The sequence below is a fragment of the Copidosoma floridanum genome, unplaced genomic scaffold (assembly GCF_036245765.1).
Source record: "Copidosoma floridanum isolate Cflo_tuat_1 unplaced genomic scaffold, Cflo_Japanese_pri ptg000014l, whole genome shotgun sequence".
Lineage (NCBI taxonomy): Eukaryota > Metazoa > Arthropoda > Insecta > Hymenoptera > Encyrtidae > Copidosoma > Copidosoma floridanum.
This window is the reverse complement of record NW_028321891.1, coordinates 8,002,089-8,024,960: the sequence shown is the minus strand read 5'-3', so window position 1 is coordinate 8,024,960 and position 22,872 is coordinate 8,002,089. Positions and strand designations below refer to the sequence as shown.

At 40.2% G+C, this 22,872-nt stretch overlaps 1 protein-coding gene across 1 annotated transcript in view; it reads left to right on the top strand.

The window, feature by feature from the left end:
- Positions 1–22,142, top strand: part of spg (dedicator of cytokinesis spg) — a 113,166-nt gene extending 91,024 nt beyond the window's left edge. Inside the window, exons 5-22 of the mRNA XM_089591870.1 lie at positions 11,745–11,829; positions 11,907–12,365; positions 13,405–13,704; positions 13,801–14,005; positions 14,333–14,515; positions 14,970–15,235; positions 15,305–15,778; positions 15,838–16,394; positions 16,492–16,914; positions 17,230–17,247; positions 17,780–17,942; positions 18,692–19,129; positions 19,288–19,429; positions 19,503–19,837; positions 19,915–20,255; positions 20,332–20,735; positions 20,808–21,166; positions 21,248–22,142. Of these exons, the coding sequence (XP_089447996.1) occupies positions 11,745–11,829; positions 11,907–12,365; positions 13,405–13,704; positions 13,801–14,005; positions 14,333–14,515; positions 14,970–15,235; positions 15,305–15,778; positions 15,838–16,394; positions 16,492–16,914; positions 17,230–17,247; positions 17,780–17,942; positions 18,692–19,129; positions 19,288–19,429; positions 19,503–19,837; positions 19,915–20,255; positions 20,332–20,735; positions 20,808–21,166; positions 21,248–21,430 (5,335 nt within the window). The 3' untranslated portion in view covers positions 21,431–22,142. The remainder of the gene's footprint in view (positions 1–11,744; positions 11,830–11,906; positions 12,366–13,404; positions 13,705–13,800; positions 14,006–14,332; positions 14,516–14,969; positions 15,236–15,304; positions 15,779–15,837; positions 16,395–16,491; positions 16,915–17,229; positions 17,248–17,779; positions 17,943–18,691; positions 19,130–19,287; positions 19,430–19,502; positions 19,838–19,914; positions 20,256–20,331; positions 20,736–20,807; positions 21,167–21,247) is intronic.
- Positions 22,143–22,872: the final 730 nt, after the last annotated feature.

Below are 22,872 nucleotides of genomic sequence, written 5' to 3'. Positions count from 1 at the left end.
GATGACGGGAGGCGGGGTATTTCGCATGGAGAATGAAAAAAAGAAAAAAAAAAAAAAATTTCATTTATTCTCTCTGGTCTATTGGGCGTGTTGCTGGATTATGGCTGCGGGTATATCGCTCTCTATTGTTTTACAATTTAGATGAGCCGATAGGAGTGCAGTGTGTGGGGGAAGGAAAGGAGATCTGTCTCGTTCCGGGGCTTATTGGCTTTCATTGATGCAGCGTATCCCGATCACTCTTAGGGGATTAAATTTATTGCTGAGTAATTTTAACGTCTCTCGGGATATTTTTAACTGCGCGTCGTCCCTTGAGTGAGAAGAAACGTATGATTGCACCAATAAAAAACCAACTCAACGAGGTGAAAGGATTGGCCTTTGGACATCGAAACTTAATGTGATACAAGTTCAACACGAGTGTCAACGACCCGTGGATAGATTATACACCTTCAAACATAAACGGTATGATGCGACGTAGCGCACGCCGATGTTGGCAATGGCGCTCCAGGGCAGGGGCCCACGCACCGGGTAAGGAACACACAAAGCGAGAACACGTGTATTTATGAGCGTGTGCCATAAAAGTATGGACGAGAACTGAGCCGTGTCAGGCCATTTTTTTTCTATCTCTCTTTACTCCTCTGAGCTTGAGACTTTTCTCTCGATAGTAGTGTAAAAGTCTGCTGAGCTGTTCGGCTCTTTGTTCTCTTATCTGTTATCCAGCCATATATACATTCGAAAGGTTGGACCGTTTATGGAAGGTTGCGAATATCATGCTTATTCTTAAAATTTTGAACATCCATAAAAAAGCCCGTTTATCTTAGAATAAGCACTTTAAGTATATATCTTAAAATGAACAAATTTAATATGCCAGTGGACGAAGAATATAAACACTTTCTACGTATGTCGTGACACGTGTCAAGTTGTCAACGTGCCTTAAACAAAAGAGAAGAATACTCAGGTCGTGTATAGGATCTTACGGAAAAATGGCATCTCATTGGTATAAGACACACATATTATCTGCTATGGAGCTAAGACATTCTATATTGACGAACCAGCTTCTTTGCAGTTTTAATTTTAACACTCGTGCATACATTTTTAAAGGGTAAGAAAATTTTACCGCAGAAACAAAAATAATTAGATTCACAGCATGAAAAATGTAGATTCCTGAGCTTCATTGAAAGACACGGGTAGTGTATGAAAAGTTGGCTAGCTGCACCGTACTAATTAAATGGCCAGAAATGTCTGTCTAACAACTTGTTCTTTTACACCATGCTTATAGTGCTACTTTTGTTGTCTTTTTTCATCACTACCTCATTTATTTTATCACCGCTAAGAATTGTTTTACATAATATCAAAAACTCAATCAAGTCAACTTAGTATTTGAAGAAATAATACCGCATAAAGAATTTTTTATGTTCTTTTATTACTTAGAACTTAAAGTTTCCTTATCGCAAAAGATAGTTACTTTATGTCTTTATAAGAAAACATTTAATACTGGCTTTAAGCCAAGACTATGAAAAAGAAAAATTTGGACCTCTTTCAAAGTATATATATCTTTCGAAGATATAATTATTAGGTCCTTATGAAGGATAAGATTACTAAAAAAAAGTCGTAGAACTCTTCGTACAAATTAACTGATAAATCTTCAAGACTATTGAGATAAAAACAATTTTGGTTTTTGCAACGTATAGTCCTTGTTTGAGTGGGTCACTCACGTTGGGAAATAAACAGCATTACGTTACGTTATCAAATCATTCAACAAGAAAAATAATTCAGGTGTAGCGAATCGACGGATGTATCCTTTAATGTATTTCCAGGCGCTTAACTCTACCCTTCTCTTATTCCAGGAAACATCTTGCAATTCTCACGTTCTTCTTTTTGTTGATTGTTCACTCAAACGGAATACGAAACGTGGCTGTTGCGACGTAACTTTTGCAAGTGACTTTCGCATGCAAGTCTGGACACTTTGGAAGTTTAGATGTTTCCCACGGACTCTGCTCTGTTAGCCAAGGCTCGCTTTTTCTTCCGTTCCATTCATGCATGTGTGTACGTGTGTAGAAGAGCACGCGTGTGATCTCGTGCTTGCGTCAGCAACATGAAGTGAGAGGAAAAAGTGGACATTTACAATTTAGTCTCGAGAAGGCGTTTCGTTTGAATTTAGGTCTTTATGACACGTGTGGTTATTGATATACGGCCATGACTTGTCCTCCACTTTGGGATGACAGTCTGCGATGAATTTATTTGAATCCGCGTTGACAAATCACACTTTTGTATGAATCATTTTACAACAAATATTTACCATTTCTTTCAAATGTTTTTGCTACTTTTTATTCACGAGATCCATTCATCGCGGTACGCCACAGGTATTCAGCGAAAAGCTTCCACCTATTGATCATAATGTGAATGGACCTATTATCCTTGAAAAATTACGAACTATTGAAAATTAAGGAGAGACAAAAAGTTAAACATCCCTTTTACAACTAATTTTTCAAGTGTAATCCTTGATCCACATGCATCATGAATAATACAGTTGTGCTTTACCAATTTGTTTCGCCAAATCCGTACCATGTATATACGAGTATGTGTGCTGTTAATAAACCATAACTAGGCGGAGATGTTCCAAACAAAGCCTTACGTAACGAAACTAGATTTGCGCCTCGTGACCTTTTTAATTGTACTTTTTATGCTCGACCGAAGCAAAACGTGCACGATATAGAGTCGTAAACCAATCACTGTAAAAAGGAAAAAAAAAAAAAAAAAGAAACGCGAGAAATAGCAGTAAAGCAGCGCGAAACGTTTGTTCCATTTAGCTTCTCGTCGTTTTTAGCTCACCATTGTTTACGATCCTTTAGATTCGCCACCGCACTCGTTCGGTTGATTGCTGCTTAAGCCGGTTTCTTTCGGAATTTCGTCTTATAAATCATATTTTACCTCCGTTCAGTAGACTTTACTTATTTCAAATTGCTACCGATGTCTCGCTTAAATCGGCGATCGGCAAAACTGCCCCGTCATTCAAGGACGACAACAATGTTTTCTTCTGCACCACGTAAAAAGCTGTTTCATTTTACCTATGTACTCATGTACTCCAAGTACCGTAACAACAGCTCGAAGATGCGAATTTCCTTTTTTTTTTTTTTTTTTTCATCGAAATGACGAGTGATTCACCGATCGAAGTCATCAGCCAACCAACGCCAGTAAGAGAAAGCGAGTCACCGAGAAGTCGAGAAAATTGACACAGCAACTCTTTATGCTCGCATGGGTGTACGCGTAATCGAATGAGCAAGCATATTAAACGCCGGTGATAGAATCGATAGTCCCATCCGCATACTTACTTACGTAGTGGCCGTCTCCGTTGTTTCTCAACTTCCACACCACAGGAGCGCCCCATAGTAATACTTAATAAACGTGGGGAAGGAAGAAGCGCGAGCGCTCAGGTGATGATGGACAGCATTCCAGCATTTCTCTTTCTCTCCCCCCCCGCTATCTCTTGGTATCTATTAGCGTTGCTCTCGGAGACACTGCTCCTGTTGTTCGCCCGACCGCCGTGATTATGCCTCGTTTCCTCCTATTCTCATCAAGGTGTGCCATCGAGCCGAGTTTTTTTTTTCATATTATAGAGAGGGAGAGTGTACGAGTGGAGATAACTTGTGTATTTTCTCACGGATGGTAAAACTTTTTCGTTTCTTTTTCTTAATTTTTTTTTTTTTTTTTTTTTACATTGCTTCGAGTCTCTTTTTTAGTGGGGTCTTTACCGTTTTTCGGAGATATGAATCCAAGCTGAATTACATGTTTATTTTTCTAATGAAGAAAAAAAAAAGATAAACGAGTTTTGAAACAAGTATGTAATGGTCATCTGTCTACCCACGATGAATTTCAAATGCAAGAATCTTACAAAAAAATCACGTGGTTTGCAGGAATAGTTGCACGTCTAGGTTTGCTTTATGTCTTTTTATTGAAGCTTTTCGTGTTATACGCGTATTATCTCTTCCTCCTCGTTGTTTACAACCATCAAAAAGTCCTGAAACAAGAAAAGTTTTCTCACTTACTAACTGAAAACTCTCGATGCATCCGCGGGTTTTATTTTCTCTCTTTTTTCTTCTAGGTACGCGTACATCAGGGATAAGCAATACTAGATAAAATTGGAAGTAAAGTATCAAATGTTGTGAAGAATAATGAAAAAGTTTTGCAGGGGAAACAAATTAAAATTTTGACATGATAAATGTATAATTTACCAAACATGGGCTCAATCGATGGATGCGAGCTTTGAGCTCAAATGATGAAACGCTCTTCATTGGCTCTGAAATATTTTTATGTTAAAAACTCAAGCGAACTTTTATTGATTTTTTTTTCTCTCTCTCTCCATCAACTTAATTTCCTGCTGCTTGTGTTAACAGTGTGTGCATTAATTCATTTGAAAATCCGCGCGTTGAACTACTCGTGGGGCTTAAAAAAAAAACAAAAAAAAAAAAAACTCCGAAATCCCCGTGTAGTGTTTCTGAATAATCCTCTGTAGCAGGTTCGTATGGTCGAAAAGCTCGTTTAAAAAAAAAATTAAAAGTAAAAAAAAAAAAGCTCAGAAAAAGGAACAAAACAACAAGCGTGAGAGAGAAAGAGCGACGTGGCGCGGAATAATAAATTCCTCCCGCATGAGTCCACTAGCGAGCACACACACACACACGCAATATAATATCTCCGTGGTATCTCTCGGCCGGCCAACTTTTCCTCCTCTCACTCCCTTGCGGGTGACTCTGGTCTTCGGATACAACAGCAGCATAGGTATATGCGAAGCTCACTTACACACCCATACATTCCTCTCTCCTTCTACGTTCTCGAGTACAATACATGTACGGTGTTCTCCCTCGAAGTGTATGTGCGTTGCATACCTGTGTACTTGCAGGTCTATCTTCTCTGGGGCAGAGAAAACTCAACCTTTTTTTTTTTTTTTTCTTTTCATTGTAAAGCATTCAAATATTTAAAACTACAGAATTTTTTGTAGACTCACTGATTATGGTCCATATGGATTGAAGAATCAGTAACGGTCAGCGAGAGTTAGATTAGTCGTTCAAGATATTTCATGGTTGCGAAAAATCAATCGAGAATACCAGAATATATATTATGTAGGTACTAGGTACTGTACAAGCATAAAAAAATATTAATTTATAGCTCAAATGTATGGACTATAGTTGGCCAAAAATAGGAAAATTTTTTTGGACGTCATTGTTTCAGGATCAAAACGAATATATACCTGTGGAATTAAAACACTTGCAAGTCTTTACTTTACTACGTTTAAGAGTTACGGATCTGTAGGATTTGAAAATTGAAAGCTCGTAGGAGTTTTGTATTTTGGATTTTGAGGTTGTAGGATTGGAATGAAAGTCTGGATCAAAGTTTCCAATCACGATGGTAAAATGTATATGAATCTCATTTTTGTCATGTTTCAGGGTGATGGGGTTGTGAATAAAATACATTTTACATACTACTGTCATTAGTTGTTTTAATATTAAAAAAAGTTTACCCATAGGTACACCCATGTAATAATAGAAACCAAACGTACGCGCCTATTACGCCCTTCCTTACTTATAGGATATCAACAGCCAGTAGTATATGTATTAGACCATATTTGTTTCCGAGGAAAACCTGCTACTCTATTTTTTTATCTGTGTTCAATATTTGTGTACATACCTTTATGGGTTAGTACACTTTAATATATAAAAAAAAAAAAAAAAATCTGTATTCAATTCACAAGATTTTTTATTGTTTAAAGTCATAGAACGAAATAATACTTGTTCTGCTTTCTAAAAATTATCGTTAATAACACCATACGAGATTCTTCACCCCTGATTGACTAACGGCAGACTGTACACATCATTTTTTTTCAAAGTAATTGTAAATTGTTGGTCCCGAGATGTACTTTTTATTGAGTATCTTCAAAGCACCTCCTGGAAACGGCTATCCTCTCGCCTTTTCCTCTGTCTCGTACGGCCAAGATATTGGTAGCCAGAGCGCGTGGGATAGCTGTCGAGGGTGTATGTAGGAGAACGAGAGTCAGAGAGAGAGAGAGAGAGAGAGGAAAGGGAGATGGAGGAAAAATAAGAGGCAAGGGAGTTTAGTAACACCAGTAGTTGGCTGGCCGGTTGTAAGAGCGAGACGATGCGACAGCCCAGCAGCATCAGGCAGCGGTTCGCTCTCCTGCTGCTGTTGCTGGCCGACCGCTCGTCCTGATGCATGCTATACACAGGGGCAGGATCTCTCCCCCCCTTTCTCTCTCTCTTAATTCCTCTCCTCTCTCTTTCTCTCTGATATTTCTGCCCTTTCTCACTTCTACTTCTTCTCTCTTCCCTTTATAGATCTCTCGCGATGCTGCCGCTTCGGCTTGACTTCTTACTTTCTTCCTTTTGTGAAAGAACTGCTTCTTCTTCTTCTTCTTCTTCTTCTTCTTAGGTGCTGATTTTTTTTCAAACGCGGGGTTTGGTTTTTTTTTTTTTTTTCCTATTTTGGGGTACATGCTTTTTTTCCACATACCCATGGCTTCTTTTTACGTTGCATTTTTTGGATCTTTCGACCAATTTATGGATTTTTCGAGGCAGTGTTGCTAAAAGCTGTGTCCTCGGAAAGCTTATTTTCACGTTGAGTGAATCAGAGTGTAAAAAAGCTCCATTCTAAGGACAACAACCCCTTTTATATTTGAAAAACGATCTGTCATTTGAAATTCAAAATTTGCACGAGTCATGAAAAATTCAAAGTTTCTTGTATAATTACCTACAATATTTTACATTTTTGTTCAGCACTTGTTACGGTACAACTTTTTTTTTTTCATGATGAGAAAAATGAAACAAACGTACTGGTATATCCATTTGAACATCCCCAAAATGTGCTTATCCATAAGCAATCAACGGCACTTATACTTGGAAGGTGGTAGTTAAATCCACATCAAGTACCACATAATATGCAGGTATAATACACGCATGAAATGCAGATAAATTGAGAGCCGAGGAGTAACCCGATCAAAACTCTGGCAAAGAAGAAGCCACACGGGCGCCAAGGACCTGCACTCGGAGTAAAAAATTTCACCCACGCGCTGATGGTTCCGTATGTTCGGCTTCGCCACCAACACCCACATATACTATTTAATACCGCGGATCTACACGTATAATACACGTCGAGGCGGACCATCGACTACCGCACACGTTTAAAAGCCTCGACCGCGCATATATTTTATGTACACTTCAAGTGCGTGTACGGTATGCCAACGGAGGATAGAGAGAAAGAGAGGATACGCGAAGGAGAAAAGGAAGAAAAGCACACGCATCCGATATCTTTGGGATGGATCATAGGCCTCGCCACGGGAGGCTGGACTCTGTGTGTTTATCCACACACATGCGCACGTGCATATGAGCCGAGAAGGAAGAGAACGGAGTGGGAACGACGACGAACATTTGCCTGAACCTGTCCCCGTGCGCCAAAGTCCTCTCCTGTACTCCAGGCTTTCTTAATTCTTTCCTCGGTCGTCGCCAACGTCGCCGCAGTCAGGGGCTCACCTGCATTCCAAGGAAGCGCTCGGGGGGGGGAGACCAAAAGACGATGGGGGCGGGGGGGGGGGGGCTCCAGGATCGAATACGCCCTCGGCTGGACCCCGACCCACGTGCACCTTTTGTTCTTGCCTCTCTACTCTCCTGATGCGTGCCTGCCCTGCGCTCATCTTCCTCTCGCACTTCTTCTTCTCCTTCTTCTATGCTTACCTGGTGTGCTTCTATACTTACTCCTTCTTTGGTCACTTTGCGGGTCCTTTTTGTATACAGATTGTGTGTATGTGTAGGGCTTTGTGTTGCCGATGAGAAACTATTTCGAAGATATTTTGACCATTTAAATACCATTTGTTCTTTTTTGTTTATGAATATCAGTATATGATTCAGATGTTCAGATGATGATAAAATGTTTATGGTATGTACATGTGACATTATCTAATCGCGTGTCAATAATCATCCAAAATGAAGTAAAAAATCCCGTTGGTTACCCATCGTGACATGATCGATTATTAGCTGGAATTGACTCTTATTAATGTCTCATTAATGTCAGGCTTTTTCAAATCCATTCGTTTTTAAAAGTCATCGTCATCCCTTAACGTTAAACTTTATTGATGGTAATTATAAGAAACACGGCTGTTTTTATACTTTTGGGATGAAATTCTTCTTTTTGTTTAATAATTGCTAGTGTCATTATGGCAAAAACGTCCTTCTATGCAAAAACGAATTTACTCTGAAAACTCCAAAAGTTCGTGTATCAATGGAGCTGTTGCCAAGCGGAGAAAAATACAATTCACGAAACAGTGAAAAACACTTTAGCAAATAAACGACGTAGGTACTGTGAAATTCCATTTCTATAAGTGATTGATAGAAATACTGAATTAAAAGATCCAGATGCTTTTCACAGGATTGTTTTCATTTTCATTCCACGATTCGCCTCGAAAGCCCCATCTATATTCAATCTAGCGATTTTTCCTCCCCCAATTAAAGCGGAAAACCTACGGTTTGTTTTTTATTCCATTTTTCATGCAGCCCATTTAACGAATATTTCGTTAAAGCGCGACGACACAAGACCCCCGCGTGATCCAATCCTTTGTTCATTTAAATCCTATCGATCCCTCCCTCCTTCACCACATAGCGAGTCATGCTTCCTTTTTTGTTCCCCCCCCCCCACCCCTTTCTCCCTCATTTCGGCTCGCAAGGCCCAGCTTAGGCCTCTTAGAACCATACGCAACGAAAGCGGCTTGTTGTTCGATGAAAAAATGCACCTCTCGAGAGCGCGGGTGCCCCCTTTGTTCGGGGCCTTCCATTCTCCCTTCTTTTGTTCCCTCTTCGGTACATATATATGCGCAATAGCCGACAGAGCCGCAATGATGTCTTGCCTGCCTCTTTTCTTCCACGCTCGCATACGTTGTCCGGATCATTAGTTTCGAACGAAATGAGAAGCTGATTATGGCCGTGGAAACCCTCGTCAACACCCCCCCCCCCCGAAAAAAAGATCCCAAAGGAAAGGTGTTATTATTCGACAGAGTGATATAATTGTCGTGCCGTGCAGCTCTCTGATCTATAGCAGTGCAGTACAAATCCGATCGTACCTACTTCTAAAGAAGAAGTAACATCTTTTGTTCCTTTACGAAGGACGAGCCGTTTATAACGTCCTTATACAAGAGGGTACATCATTAAATTCGTATTGCATATGAGGAAAAACCCTTTGGAAGCGATATTTTGTTCGTTTAATACAGTTGGTTGGTCCAAAGAGTTCCACACTCAAAACTCGATAGAGCCGTCAAAGGCGTAGCCATCACCCGAAAGATCCTTGGCTTGCAGGCTGCTGGACTAGTGTTCTCCGAAAGAAATGTCTCACTTGCCGGGGGCCACACGTAGAAGCCCCAGAGCTAGAATCCGACCAGGTCAAGAGGATTCCTCGAGGAATACGGTAGCCAGCGATGGAGAGGGAGGATGGCCTCGAGAGATATATAGCCAGTGGAGAGAGAAAAAAAAAAAAAAAGCACCCGAGTGGCATATGGCCGAGAAATTTTCAACGTAAGAGCTGCAGCCGTGCGACTGTATACAAATCCCTGTCGTGCGGGAATGTCACGGTCACCCGTCTCCGCTCCCTCTTTATGGGACATCATGTTATCTGCAGAGATCGTCTCGGCTGATGGAAATTTATCCTTAGTTTTGGGTAGATTAGAGAGGTCCTTTGCTCTCGGTTTTCTCGGGCTATTCCGTAAATGGGCCGTACACCGAATGTATAATGCGGGGTTTTTGGGTGGTCATGAAATTGTCGGGATGGCGTCGTTTACGTCCCACTGATGTTTTTTGGTCGGGTCGTCCGATCGTAAAAGAATTTGGATTTTTTCCCTTTTTTCGAGAGCCCAATTAGTGGAGTTGCGTGTATGAAATATTTAGAGAGTACGAGATGACATTTAAAATTTTATAATTTTAATTAGGTCGATGTAAATGGCTTGAGAATCTTTGAAATACGTGTACACGGAAGTATTTTTTTTATTAAAAAGTCCCTGCTACGATTTTTCATCTCGCGAAAATATGTAACTGACGTTGTACTCGAGTATTTTTAACCAACAGAAGTAATGTCTGGACCTACACTTAGAGGTAATAAAGTGCATACTTTTAGGTATCCAGTAACTTTAGTATGACTTTCCTGATAGTACTGTAGTACAAGAAAAGTTTTAACAAGTAATACAAAAACTTGGATTTTCTCTTGTAGTAGAGAATTTTTAACGAAAAGGGTTTTTTGCGTGTAAATCCTCGAAAATTATATCTTTGATTGAAAAATCTACGACTTTCGTTAAAGTTACTCAAATAAAATGTTAATACTAAATGATTGTAGTTTTGTCCTAAGGTTTTTATAAAACATAAGAGAACAAATGTCCACTTGTACTCAATATGCTAAAACAAGTGTATTGTTACATCACAAAGAAGTAAAAGAAGAAACAGCGAGCACAAGGACTTATTGATTATTTTTTTTTTTCTCTCCCAAAATGGACAAATGCCAGTTTCAAAGTACTTTGAATCCTTTCCAACAGAAAACGTGCAAAAAAAGCAGTTCATTTTCATTTCGTCGCAAGGAAACCCATTTATTTCGTCATTGCACCAGCAAAGCCAATGTCGAGCCAACCTTTCAGCTCCATCGGGACGTAAAATCTTCGAATGTGCGACACGTGATTAAATTCAACACAATTATTCAACATACTGCATTTAATCCTTTCAAACTCTCGCGTGTACTCATAGTGTCCGTAAAAAGTCTGGCACCACCGTGGATATTATATATGTATAAATTTCAGCGCACCCAATTAAAAAAACCAGCACTCGTTCCGCTCCTTTCGGCTTCTCTCCGCTTTCAATCGCCCGTCTCGCCCTCGACTATTATTCCGCTCTCGCTCACCTGTGCATTTTCGTGACTCTTTCGCGTGCACGCGATCCCCGGCCTTCGCATGCTACGGTCGAAGGGAAAAAAACTGACTAGTCATTTTTTCTCTCTCACGCCAAAAAACAGAAGGGGGGGGGAGGGTATGTAAAAGGGCTCTGATCGGCGGATCCTGCAGGGATAGCATGAAAAAAAGGAAAAAAGCTCGCACGGTACCTCGATTACGTCTTAATTGTATATGCACGGGGTGATAGGAGCAGTAGGAGGCGATCGGATCCTTCAAAAAAGGAGCGAGGATCTTTTTTTTTCATTCCATCGTCGGGGCTGTGTTTGCCGTAGAATAGTATTCTCTTCTACGTCTCGTTTGTTTTAATTTGTTTGGAATAAAACCTAAAGTTAACCATATTTCGAATTCTTTGGTCCGGATTATGCACGAATGTTGCTGCAGTATTTCGGTTATACTTAAAATTTTATATTGTATTCATTCGCACATAAAACAGTACAACATATGGATGTGCATAAATACGTTCGTGTTAGTCGACTCATTGCATTATATATCATCGATGAATATGACTAGTTCTCATGCGTAGTTGTAAGTAATAGTTAAATTTTAAACCTATGTTGAAATGCTCTCTTTATTTTTATCTTACATATAATATGTATACATATGTTACTTGTGCATATTGAGACGCACAAATGAGCGAACATTCATAGATAAATAATTTATTGTAAAATATGTGTCCAAACCGAAAGATAATATCACCAAAATTTGATTATACAAAAATAGTTTTTTCAAATGAAATACTTGAAAAACCCCCAAATTTTTGTTACAGAAAACTGGGCCTTGACTTGGTACCACGTCAAGGTGCCCACATGGTGGACCCCGACTCCATGTCCGTGATCGAACTCTACCACGTGGTAAGTGCACTTTGCTCCATTATTAATAAACTCATTGAACGCATCTTTACCCCCTATCCATTACCAACCATTCGCAGCATGTCCAAAGCGCTGAAAATTCCCAAGGCGCCTCGGCTCGAGGCACCTTACGTCGCAAGGAACACAGAAAGGTCCTCACGCACCACCTGTACTTCTGCATGCGCGACTTTGGCCACTCGGTCGGCGAGGACGCCGAGATCTACTTCTCCCTGTACGACGTCAAACGCGGCCAGTACATAAGCGAGCGTTTCCTCGTGCGAATATCCAAGGAGGGTTTCTCCAACTACGTCGAGAAGATGCACAGCAATTGCACGATTTTCACGGATCTCGGGAACGCGGATCTCACGCGGGATCTGTACATGGTGGCGCACGTCATGAGGTGCGGCAGGATGCTGTACTCGGATTCGGGGAAAAACAAGGCGGGCACTGTGGTCTACAGGAGGCCGCACGGCGTTGGGGTCCTTTCGCTGGCCGATGCCACCCAAGAGCAGACCGACGAGCTTGAACTTACCTTCAAGGTGCGCCCCGAGTCCCTCTACTTTCATTATTTTCAGTTGAAGGGCTTTTGGAGATGATGCCCAGGTCTCGATTCAACAACATCCCTTCACTTTTTGATGTTACTTTTTAGTCATCTCCAATAAAAAACATCACCCTTTTTGCTTTCTTCCGAACGAAAAACATTACCTTTAGCAAAATCTTCGGCAAAAAACGTCACCGGTCAAAAAATCTCAATCGAAAATATGCCTCGAAATGAAATAACTTCCATGTTAATAATTTACAAATTACACTTATTGAAAACTAACAATTAGTGTTTTATTCATGGGTGCAAATACAATGATTAATGCAGTAACCATTGAAATTCTTTAAAACGCACATGTAAAAGAAAACTTGTACAAAAAGGTCAAATTGTTAATGGTGCATTTCGATAAACAAATGGGAACTATTTTACAATTAATATAAAATTAAATCTCTGACAAACTTAGTCATTAAAGTTTTGCAACATCCTGTAAAATAACTCGAGATACTATTAGCTCGCGTGTTTACATTTACTTATTTACTTAGAAACTAGACACACTCGGCGTTGAGACACGCACAGACAGTTTCACTTGGAGTAGCGGTAACTCCGCTATACTTGTTCGAATGCGAAGTTTGATGAAAAAAAAAAGGAAAAAGTTTTATCGTAATGAGCAAACTCACGTTAACCACGAGAGGGTGGCGGAGGCAGTCCGTAACTGTGGAACAGATTACATCTTGGGCGCTGCGAAAGGGCTTTGGGGGCTTGCACACGCGCGATATCTTTAATTATTTCTTGGAATCCCCCTCCGTAACTCGTTCGAAATTTCGTATAATAAGGAGGATACGCTGCGCAAAATTAATGGCCACCACCCGTATGTATACACAAGAATAAATTGATTTAATTAGGACACGGTATACAAAAAATAAACGGTTCAAACAAACAAAAAAAAAAAAAAACTATTTGCTAATGTTAAAGAATAAGACACGGTGAATAAAGTAAGGAGGTAACCCTGAAAACCCTCGTCTCGCGTATAACCGCAGGTGTATCAAGGGGACGAGAAGGAATTTCACCAGCTGCACGAGCAAATCATACGGAACAACAAGTGCTCCCCGCTGCCTGGGCAGCCCAACTACGGGATCGTGGTGTCGTTCCGCGTTTTGCACGGCGAACTGTGCCAGGTGCGTGACGAGAACCCCCTGCTCTTTAAAAACATCTGCCTGACCAAGAAGCTCGGCTTCTCGGACGTCATCATGCCCGGCGATGTGCGCAACGATCTGTACCTCAAGCTCGAACGCGGCGAGTTTGAACGCGGCGGAAAATCCACGGGGAAGAACATCGAGGTATATATATATATATATGTATAATACCATACGTTCATCGTAAATAGAGTCATTGAGTGAGTATGGAGTCACAAAATACTGGTGTGTGACGTATAGGTGACCGTACTGGTGCTGGACGCCGAGGGCCAACAGCTCGAGGACTGCCTGTTCGGAGCAGCCGGGGCGGACGGGACTTCGGAGTATCAGAGTCTGATCATTTATCACCACAACAGTCCCTCCTGGGCTGAGAATCTCCGGCTGGCCGTGCCCATCGACAAGTTCTACGGGAGCCACGTTCGCTTCGAGTTTAGGCACTGCTCCAGTAAGTGCATACGGTCCAGTTCACCGTACAGTTGTGTGATTTCAAAAAAAAAAAAAAATGTTTTAACTATATATTTTCTACAATGTTAAAATAAAACTGTTTATTGGTATGAGTATGTGTTGAAGTTGGGGTATTTGTTTTTACAAACATTTATTCGAGTAATGATTAAAAAAAAAAAAAAAGTCATGCTTCCGCTTTGAAGTGTTACTTCAAACGAACGTTGACGTTACGGGTAGAAGTAACAAAAGGAGTGTCCCAGTTGTATGACTCCCGAGTGTGCGCACGAGTGTATGTACTTACACGTACTTGTTTGTCTCTTGCCCTCAGCTCGGGAGAAGAACGACAAGAAGCTCTTGGCGTTCGCATTCGTACGGCTAATGGAAGCCGGGGGCGCGACCCTTCAAGACGGCCTGCACGAGCTCTACGTTTACAAATGCGAGGAACGTGCGAAACTGGAGTCACTCAGCTATCTTGCCTTGCCGAGCAATGCGCGCGAGCCAAACTATCCGGGTAAGGGAGTTGTGTTTCGAATTTATCTATTTCATTTTTTTTTTGTTTACTTGGATTACTATTTTGCTAAACTCTTTTGAAGTGCAACTTAGTTTACGTCCGTGTGTATAGCATCTATTTTTAATGGAACTATAACAGCCCTTGCAGCACACGAAGTATTGAAAAGGTTGAAAAAACAGTACGAAATCTTTTAACGTTTAAAAAACAAAAAAGGCTTGTCACAAAGTATAATAAAAACTCTTTTGAATTGTCAAACGGCTTGTGTTAATGAATTTAAATAATTTGGTCCTCCATCTTGAAAGTTGTTGACCAAATGGTAATCTGCGTTCTTACGACGGCCAATTTTTTCCAAGACAACGTCCCTCTGTCCAGTCGATTTGGCAGAAACTCGTGATACGCGGTACAAAGTCGTCACATGACGATAAAAGAGTATCGGTATCTTCTTTGATTACAGGCATCGGACCGTTCACCCGTTCGCCAAAAGAAGCCGTGTTCATTCAGACGTTGCTCTGCAGCACGAAGCTAACACAAAACGTCGACCTCCTGAGTCTACTGCAATGGAAGACGCACCCGGAAAAAATCTCGGAGGCTCTCAGTCGCGTTTTACGACTCGACGGCGAGGAGCTCGTCAAGTTCCTCCAGGACATTTTGGACGCCCTGTTTGCCATGTTCCATTCGGAGGATGGAAATTCCACCGCGCACTCGGGCATTGTTTTCCAGGTAAACACATCGTATGAAATGACAGATGGTTTGTGGGGCAAACATTACCCAACCGTCCTTTGTATATAGGTACTCGTGTCGATATTCAATCTACTCGAGGACTCAAAGTTCGAGCACTTCAAGCCGGTGATACACGCGTACATCTCCGGCCACTTTGCCGCAGCTCTGGTCTACAAGGGCTTGGTCAGCAGCGTGCAGCACTGCACCGAGTGGGTCACGGCAGTCGAGAAGCAAGAGTTCATCATGAAGTGCTTCCGCTCGCTCGAGTACATATTCAAGTTCATCATTCAGAGTAGATTGCTCTACGCTCGGGCCACCGCTGGACAGTTCGAGGACAGTTTCCGGAAGGACATCTACATGGTCTTTGTTGGCTTTAACAAAATGATGTCCCTCCCCTACGAGATGGTGCTTTCGCTTCAAGTGGCGGTGATGCACTCGATACCTGCGGTGTTTGAGCAGCTGATAGACGTGCTGTCGACCACGGAGGTCACAACCCTCACTTGCTCCATGTTGGAGTCCATACCTAGGGATGCCGCGCCACAGGTACGTGCAATTAGGGTAAGGATGTGTAAAACTACTCGTCTGATCGATCGACCTTGCAGTTGATGCAAGCCAAGCTCGAGGCGATCAAAAGCTTGGTGATGTCGGAGCTCTTCAAGGACGACGAGAGCAGAAGCATACTTTTGGCGACGATATGTCGACACCTCAGGATTCACTTGGCGAGACGCGAGGAATTGCGGATGTGCACCGAAATACTCGGTGAAATATTGAGCTTCATGCACAAAAGGGGCAAAGACGTCAAGGTGAACAATTGCGTGCACCACGACGTCGAGACGATTTGTCTGACTGTGCTCGATGTTCTCATCCAAACGATTCTCATAATCATCAACGCTGGCGGTTCGGTGCTGAATTGTCTGGTAGCTTGTCTGATGGGTCTGCTACAATTATTGGATGAATATCATTACGCGAGGCTATGGGAGGAATTGACGCCTGGTGGCGAGAGAAAACCCTTGAAAGACTTTTTGCTGAGGGTGTTTCTGGTGCTCAGAGAATTAGTCAGGCAGGAGATCTTTCCACCTGATTGGCTGGTCATGAGCATGCAAGCCAACAATATTATGCTAAAGTCTCTTCAAGAACTTGCGCAACCGCTGGCTTTTAGGTAACATTTTGCACTGCACGAGATTTGTATTGTACGCTGTGAGGCTTTTCATGGTTATAATAGTGCCATTTTGTACAAATAACTGTATTTATTTCAGATTTTTGCATGGAAGTTTCGATTCTCAATTGTGGTCGACGTACTTTAATCTAGCGGTCGCGTATTTGACGCAGCCGTCACTACAATTGGAGCAGTTTTCCGAAGTCAAACGAGAAAAGATCGTCGAGAAGTACGGTGACATGCGAGTGCTCATGGGCTTTCAAATTCTATCCATGTGGTCCCATTTGGGCGAGAGGAAGCTTGAATTTATCCCGGGTATGGTGGGTCCTTTCCTAGAGGTGACTCTGGTACCAGAAAACGAGCTACGAAAGGCAACGCTTCACATTTTTTTCGACATGATGGAGTGCGAACAACGAGCGCGAGGTAGCTTCAAGTCTGTCGAGTCGGAGTTGATCGACAAACTGGACATTCTTATCAGCGAGAATAAGGGGGATGACGAGTACAGACAGCTATTTAATACCATGTAAGTGTTGAAGACTGAAAATTTTTTTTTTTCTAAATAATTAAGTAATGGTCTACTATTGCTAAATCATTAAAGCTTGATTGTGGTGTTTGACAATTGAAATATCGATTATCTTGAGTTATTTAACCAATAAAATAAGATGATTGTTAAAAAATGTAGTTTGACATTACGTTGGTTTGACTGTGTTAAAAACGGGACGACTGAAATAAAAAATATTTGAATATTTAATGATTTAGCATGACTCTAATTCAAAGCTTCAAACTCTTTTGTTATTGCTTACTAAAATCTGTTCTTCAATTTTTCATGCTCTTGTAGGGAACATCTCAGTGCGGTGTAAGTCTCAAATCATTACAAAAGTTTTAAGTGCATTCAATTTTTTGTGTCTGTATTTTATGATTCTCCTATACTCGTACGAGCTTTCAAAAACACATTTAGAAGTAGTATTCCTTTCGAAGGGTGTGTATTATTTTGGACTTGCAGTTATGAAACTTGATTTTGTAGATTCATTGTCATTGAGTCAATAAAAATGTTTCCACTACTGTCATAGAAATTATATGCACATTATAGTTTAATCATTAGATGTAGATGTCTCATTAGATTTTTTTTTGTATCTCACTGTATCAATTTTTGTTCCTTCATTTTCTCCCGTTTGATTTTTTTTTTTTTTTTCTACAAGTTTACTCAACCGAAAAAAGAATGTTGCAATGTAGTGTCGTTCTGATAGCAATCCATGTCCTTAAGATTGTCTGGACAATATTAGAAAATAGAATTCCACCGATACGTCGGCTAACTAATTCAATAAAAGCCTAGCTTCTGATACGCAAATTTCATCCCTGTACACGGTACAATACAATCTGTTTGACAGATTGCTGGATCGCGTGCAGTCGGAGGACCCAACGTGGAAGGACAGCGGCACCGCTTTCATCACTTCCGTTACGCGGCTTCTGGAACGATTGCTCGACTACCGGAGCGTCATTCAAGGCGACGAGAACCGCGACAAGCGCATGTCATGCACCGTTAATTTGCTGGTAAGAACTGTCATTCTCTGGCCACGTGTTGTGCCAACATATCGATTCATGCGGATGTCTCTCTTGGGTACGAATGGAAATAAACGTTGTTTAGCGATTGCTATAGAAGACTCGTGATAATTTGACTTAATTTCGTTATCGTCCTCATACCGCGTGTGTATGGAATTTCTGCACGAGCTTGATCGCGACGGATTCGAGGTATCAGTTTGCGATGGACAATCTGTGCCTTCGTGTTGGAAAAAAGCGCGAAAATAGCTCGAAGACGCAAAAGTCCAAAAAGAAGACGGAAGACGGTGACTGTACGGATAAGGATTTTGGTGTTGTACTGATTTTTCTACAAAATTACTACAAGCATAAATTTTTCAGTCTCGAGAACGATAACAATGTAATGTATTATTAACAATTCTTGTTTCGGGGGTCGTGGGTTGATCAGAGGTGTCTAAAATTAAAATGTTAGAATGTGCGTCAATTTAGTGATTAGATCGCAATAGAGGATATACGTTTTTTTTTTTTAACGCTCGATAATTTCTACTATGTATTAGAAGCAAATTAATTAGATTTAAGGACGTTTCTTACCTTTTTAATTGGAAGTACGTGTAGCAGCTTAAAAAATAATTTAGTTATAAACAACTTATCGATATACTTCTAATTTCTTGATCACTTTTATTCATCCTGCGCATAATAATAATTAACAACTATTGAATAAAAGTAAGTAAAAAAACGTAACGACTACTTGGCATGTACTTCAGAATTTCTACAAAAATGAATTCAATCGCAAGGAGATGTACCTTCGCTACATCTATAAGCTTCACGATCTGCATCTCGCCGCTGAAAACTACAGCGAGGCCGGGTTCACAATGAAACTCTACGCAGATCAACTGGGCTGGAGCTCGGTTATTTTAGCGGCTGATCTCAATTATCCGCAACAACCCGAGTGGCAACGCAAGGAGTTACTGTACCATAAGATCATTCACTATTTCGATCGTGGAAAGTGCTGGGAAAAAGGTATACCATTGTGCAAGGAATTGGCTGGGCTCTACGAGACGAGGCTCTACGATTATGCAAAATTAAGCGAGCTTCTGAAGACTCAGGCAAAGTTTCTTGATAATATTTTGACTCAACTTAGGCCCGAGCCCGAGTACTTCAGAGTCGGGTTTTACGGATTGAGTTTTCCACTTTTTGTAAGGGTAAGTAATAGTAAATCATTGTTACGAATGAAGCTTATTTCATATCACATGACTTAAAATTATTACATTGAACGTCAAAGATTCGGATTAATATATATTATACGTATATTACTTATAACTGTGACGTCTATATTCGTAAAAAAAATATTTTTATCCAGAACAAGCTGTTTATTTATCGAGGTTTGGAATACGAACGCATTGGGGCGTTCACTCAACGACTTCAAACAGAATTCCCAAGTGCCCAAATTTTAACAAAGAACTCGCCACCTGATGAAACGATTCTATCATCAGAGGGTCAATGTAAGTCATCGTACGGTTCCCAAATCATATTCCAATGTCTACTTCCGATTGACAATTGATAAATCTTTTTTAGACATCCAAATCTGCAACGTAAAACCTATTCCTGACGAGGGCAGCTTGGGTTGTAGCCAGTTTGAAATTCCAGAACGCGTTGTCGCTTATTACCTTGTAAATGACGTACGGCGTTTCATATTCGACCGTCCCTTGCACCGAGGCCAGGTGGATCGTGAAAATGAATTTAAGTCGCTATGGATTGAGAGGACGATGCTTACGACTGAAGCTAAATTACCTGGAATATTGAGGTGGTTCGAGGTCGTAGAAAAGCGCTCCGAACTTTTGGCTCCAGTACAGTATGCTTGCGAAACGATGCAAAGTGTCGAACGTGAATTAAGAAGACTAGTTGCTCAGGTACCAAAGCTCACAACGGATAATAATAACAAGTTTTTTTTTTGTTAATTCGAGATGATAAATATCCTTATTTACAGTACACTGCTGAACCACATCGTAACATTAATCCGTTCAGCATGCGGTTGCAAGGTATAATCGATGCAAACGTCATGGGTGGTATAACTAAGTATCAAGAAGCATTTTTAACGGCAGAGTTTGCACGTCTGAACCCGGAAATGGTACCCCACGTCAACCGTCTTAAAAATCTCATAATTGATCAAATGAGCGTGGTAGAGGCTGGCCTGTTACTTCACGGTCAGATTGCTCCGCCTGGGGTTCAGCCACTTCACAAGCGTCTCATCGAAAGATTCACTCAACTGAAACAAAGCCTTGGACCACTAACTAGGCAACGTCTGGTACATCAGGATAGCATCATCAAGTATGTTACATATAATACCTTTGTTTCGTGTTTAAGTATTCAAAGTCCACTTAAATTTGTTTATATTCTATTACAGTTCACCATTACCCCCTCTACCGGTCAATGATAAACAACGCCCGTCTAGCTTAGAATCCATGCCAGGATCACGAATGTCTCGAGCTGACAGTGACGGTCACTTGGACGACGAAGGTTTTTATACCAAACTCGATGGCTGTACCAACAACAATAACAATATTACTAATGGAGGCCCCCCACCGCCAATACCACAACGGGAGGTGCGACCCAGATCAGTGGGTTATGGAACTACTCCTCCACGGCCAACGCATCAACGATCACTCAGCAAACCTCTGAGTCCCAAGCTACCCTTGCGTAACTCACTATCAACTCCTACGACCGATGGTACCGAGCCCACAAATATGAGAAGTTCCTGGAGTGAACCTGGATCAGAACCGGCACCACCTCTACCTCCAAGAGGTTGTAGTAAGTTAAGAAATTAATAAAAAAACTAATTCAGGATTGGATATGTGTCTAAATAAATGATTGGTATTTCAGCACCTGACAAAAGGGATATCAACTCGGGTCTCATGGCCCCACCAGCACCACCAAAGCGTCTTTCACATAAGCGCAACACCGACTGGAGTGCAGAGGAAGATGGACATGTCAATAGCAACCACAACTCGCATGACTTACGTGACAGCGGGATCTCAACTTTGTCCAGTCTCTCAGATTTTCAGTCGCACTTGACAAATCTCAACAACCTCAGCTATGAAGATTTCGAACCACGTATACGCTGTAGCGATATCATGAACATCTCACCGCCTACGGCGATCAGCGTTAGCACAATGAATGTATCTTCAGTTAGCATCTCCAATATTACGTTCCAAAATTCTAGTATGATCTTAAGCCAAGAGGTATACCAACTTTTTTATCTTTTTGTTGTAGTTGGACTGTATTAATATATTTCATAAGGAAATATGATGATTTTTTTTCAGGTAAGCCCACCGCCAATTCCACCGAAAGCTCATCAGGATACTCCATCTGCGCCATCCACTTTGGAACGAATTACCAATCGAAGCCACAGTTCCACTGGAAATGAGCGAAACCACAATGACAATTATTCTGTACCAAAGCTGCAGACGCTCTCCATTTCCTCGGATGTTGAGGGCAATATTTGAAGAGCAATTATCAATTCGTAATACCCTAGTACGGAATTTTTTTATGTATTCGTATGACAGAGTCAGGGAAATCTGAAATCGTGTGAGAAGAGATGACGAACGGAGTTTTTATAAATAATTGATAGCATACTATTGTATAAAATATACACTCACGTTGAATAAAGAATTTGTTTTGCAGGAATATTTATGAAAATGAAGACTTGTCAACGATTTTTGTTTAAAAAATTCAACTACGTTTTGAATATATTTTTAAATTATTTATAAAAGCACAAAATAAGTATGAAACTCTCCTATGATTTTAAAGTTTTTTGTAAAAGAAGCTCTACGTACAAGTAATTGTGTGACAAAATAGACGAGGTTACGTAAAAAGTGATGAATACCAATTTTATGTATCTATTAGTAGCTTTTTTGGCGTAGCTTTGTAATAAAATCGTATGCGGTAAGAAAACAAAATTTATAAGCATCAAGAAATATTGACTACATTTTAAAAGTTTGCACGTGTAACTTTTGATGTTGCATTTAAAAAGTGACATGAAATACTAAAAGATTATTGTAAAGTTGAGAAAATAGCAGCTATAATTGAAACGTAAAATAAATTTTTTTGCGTTTATCTAGTCACTTTTGAACAAAAAATGTTTAAGTATAGTAAAAAATGAAGGGAATAATATTGTTGTAAGTTTTATTCGCTAAAATATTTTTTTTCCTTTTTTTTTTATAAATTTTTTATAAATTCAAAAACAATGTACAGTTGAGATATTTAGAAATTCTATCACAAATTTTTGGCAGCTACCCCTAACTGGTTATTTTAATTACCAAAGAATTTTCAAACAATAATTAATTATACCTGTATTTGTATAGTATCAGTGTAACAACTATACAACTAAGAAGGACATTAAGTGATTATATTCGCATAGTGTTAAGGATTCTCATATATAAAATATTTTTTTTCAAGCGACCATTGATTCTTTAAGTAAAAAGTTAAGGAATTGAGTATTTTTTAAGTACAGTTATTACACAGTATATTTAAGCTCTCTTTATGATAATTTAGACATAAAAAACATTTCAGTTTATATGTGAACTAATTATGTTCTTATGGATGATTAAATCGTATCTAATTCATTTCACGCAAAGTACTACATAATAATTTTATTCAGTACATTTGCTCCGTTTGAACGCTGGACGTTCCATGCTCTTTTGGCTACAAAGTAGAAGAAGAACTGAAAATTCTTTGGTCATCGTGTAAAAATTTTATCGCTGCTGGCGTTGAAACGGGCTGTATATGTATGCATGAACGTAAATTTATTCCACAAAAATAAAAAAATAAAAAAATAAAAAAATTTCTCGATCGATTTGTAATCAATTAAGTGTAGTTCGTCATTTGTATTTTTAGATAAGAATCGAAAACATAAGTCGTAATTTTTATCCAATGGCACAGACTTGTT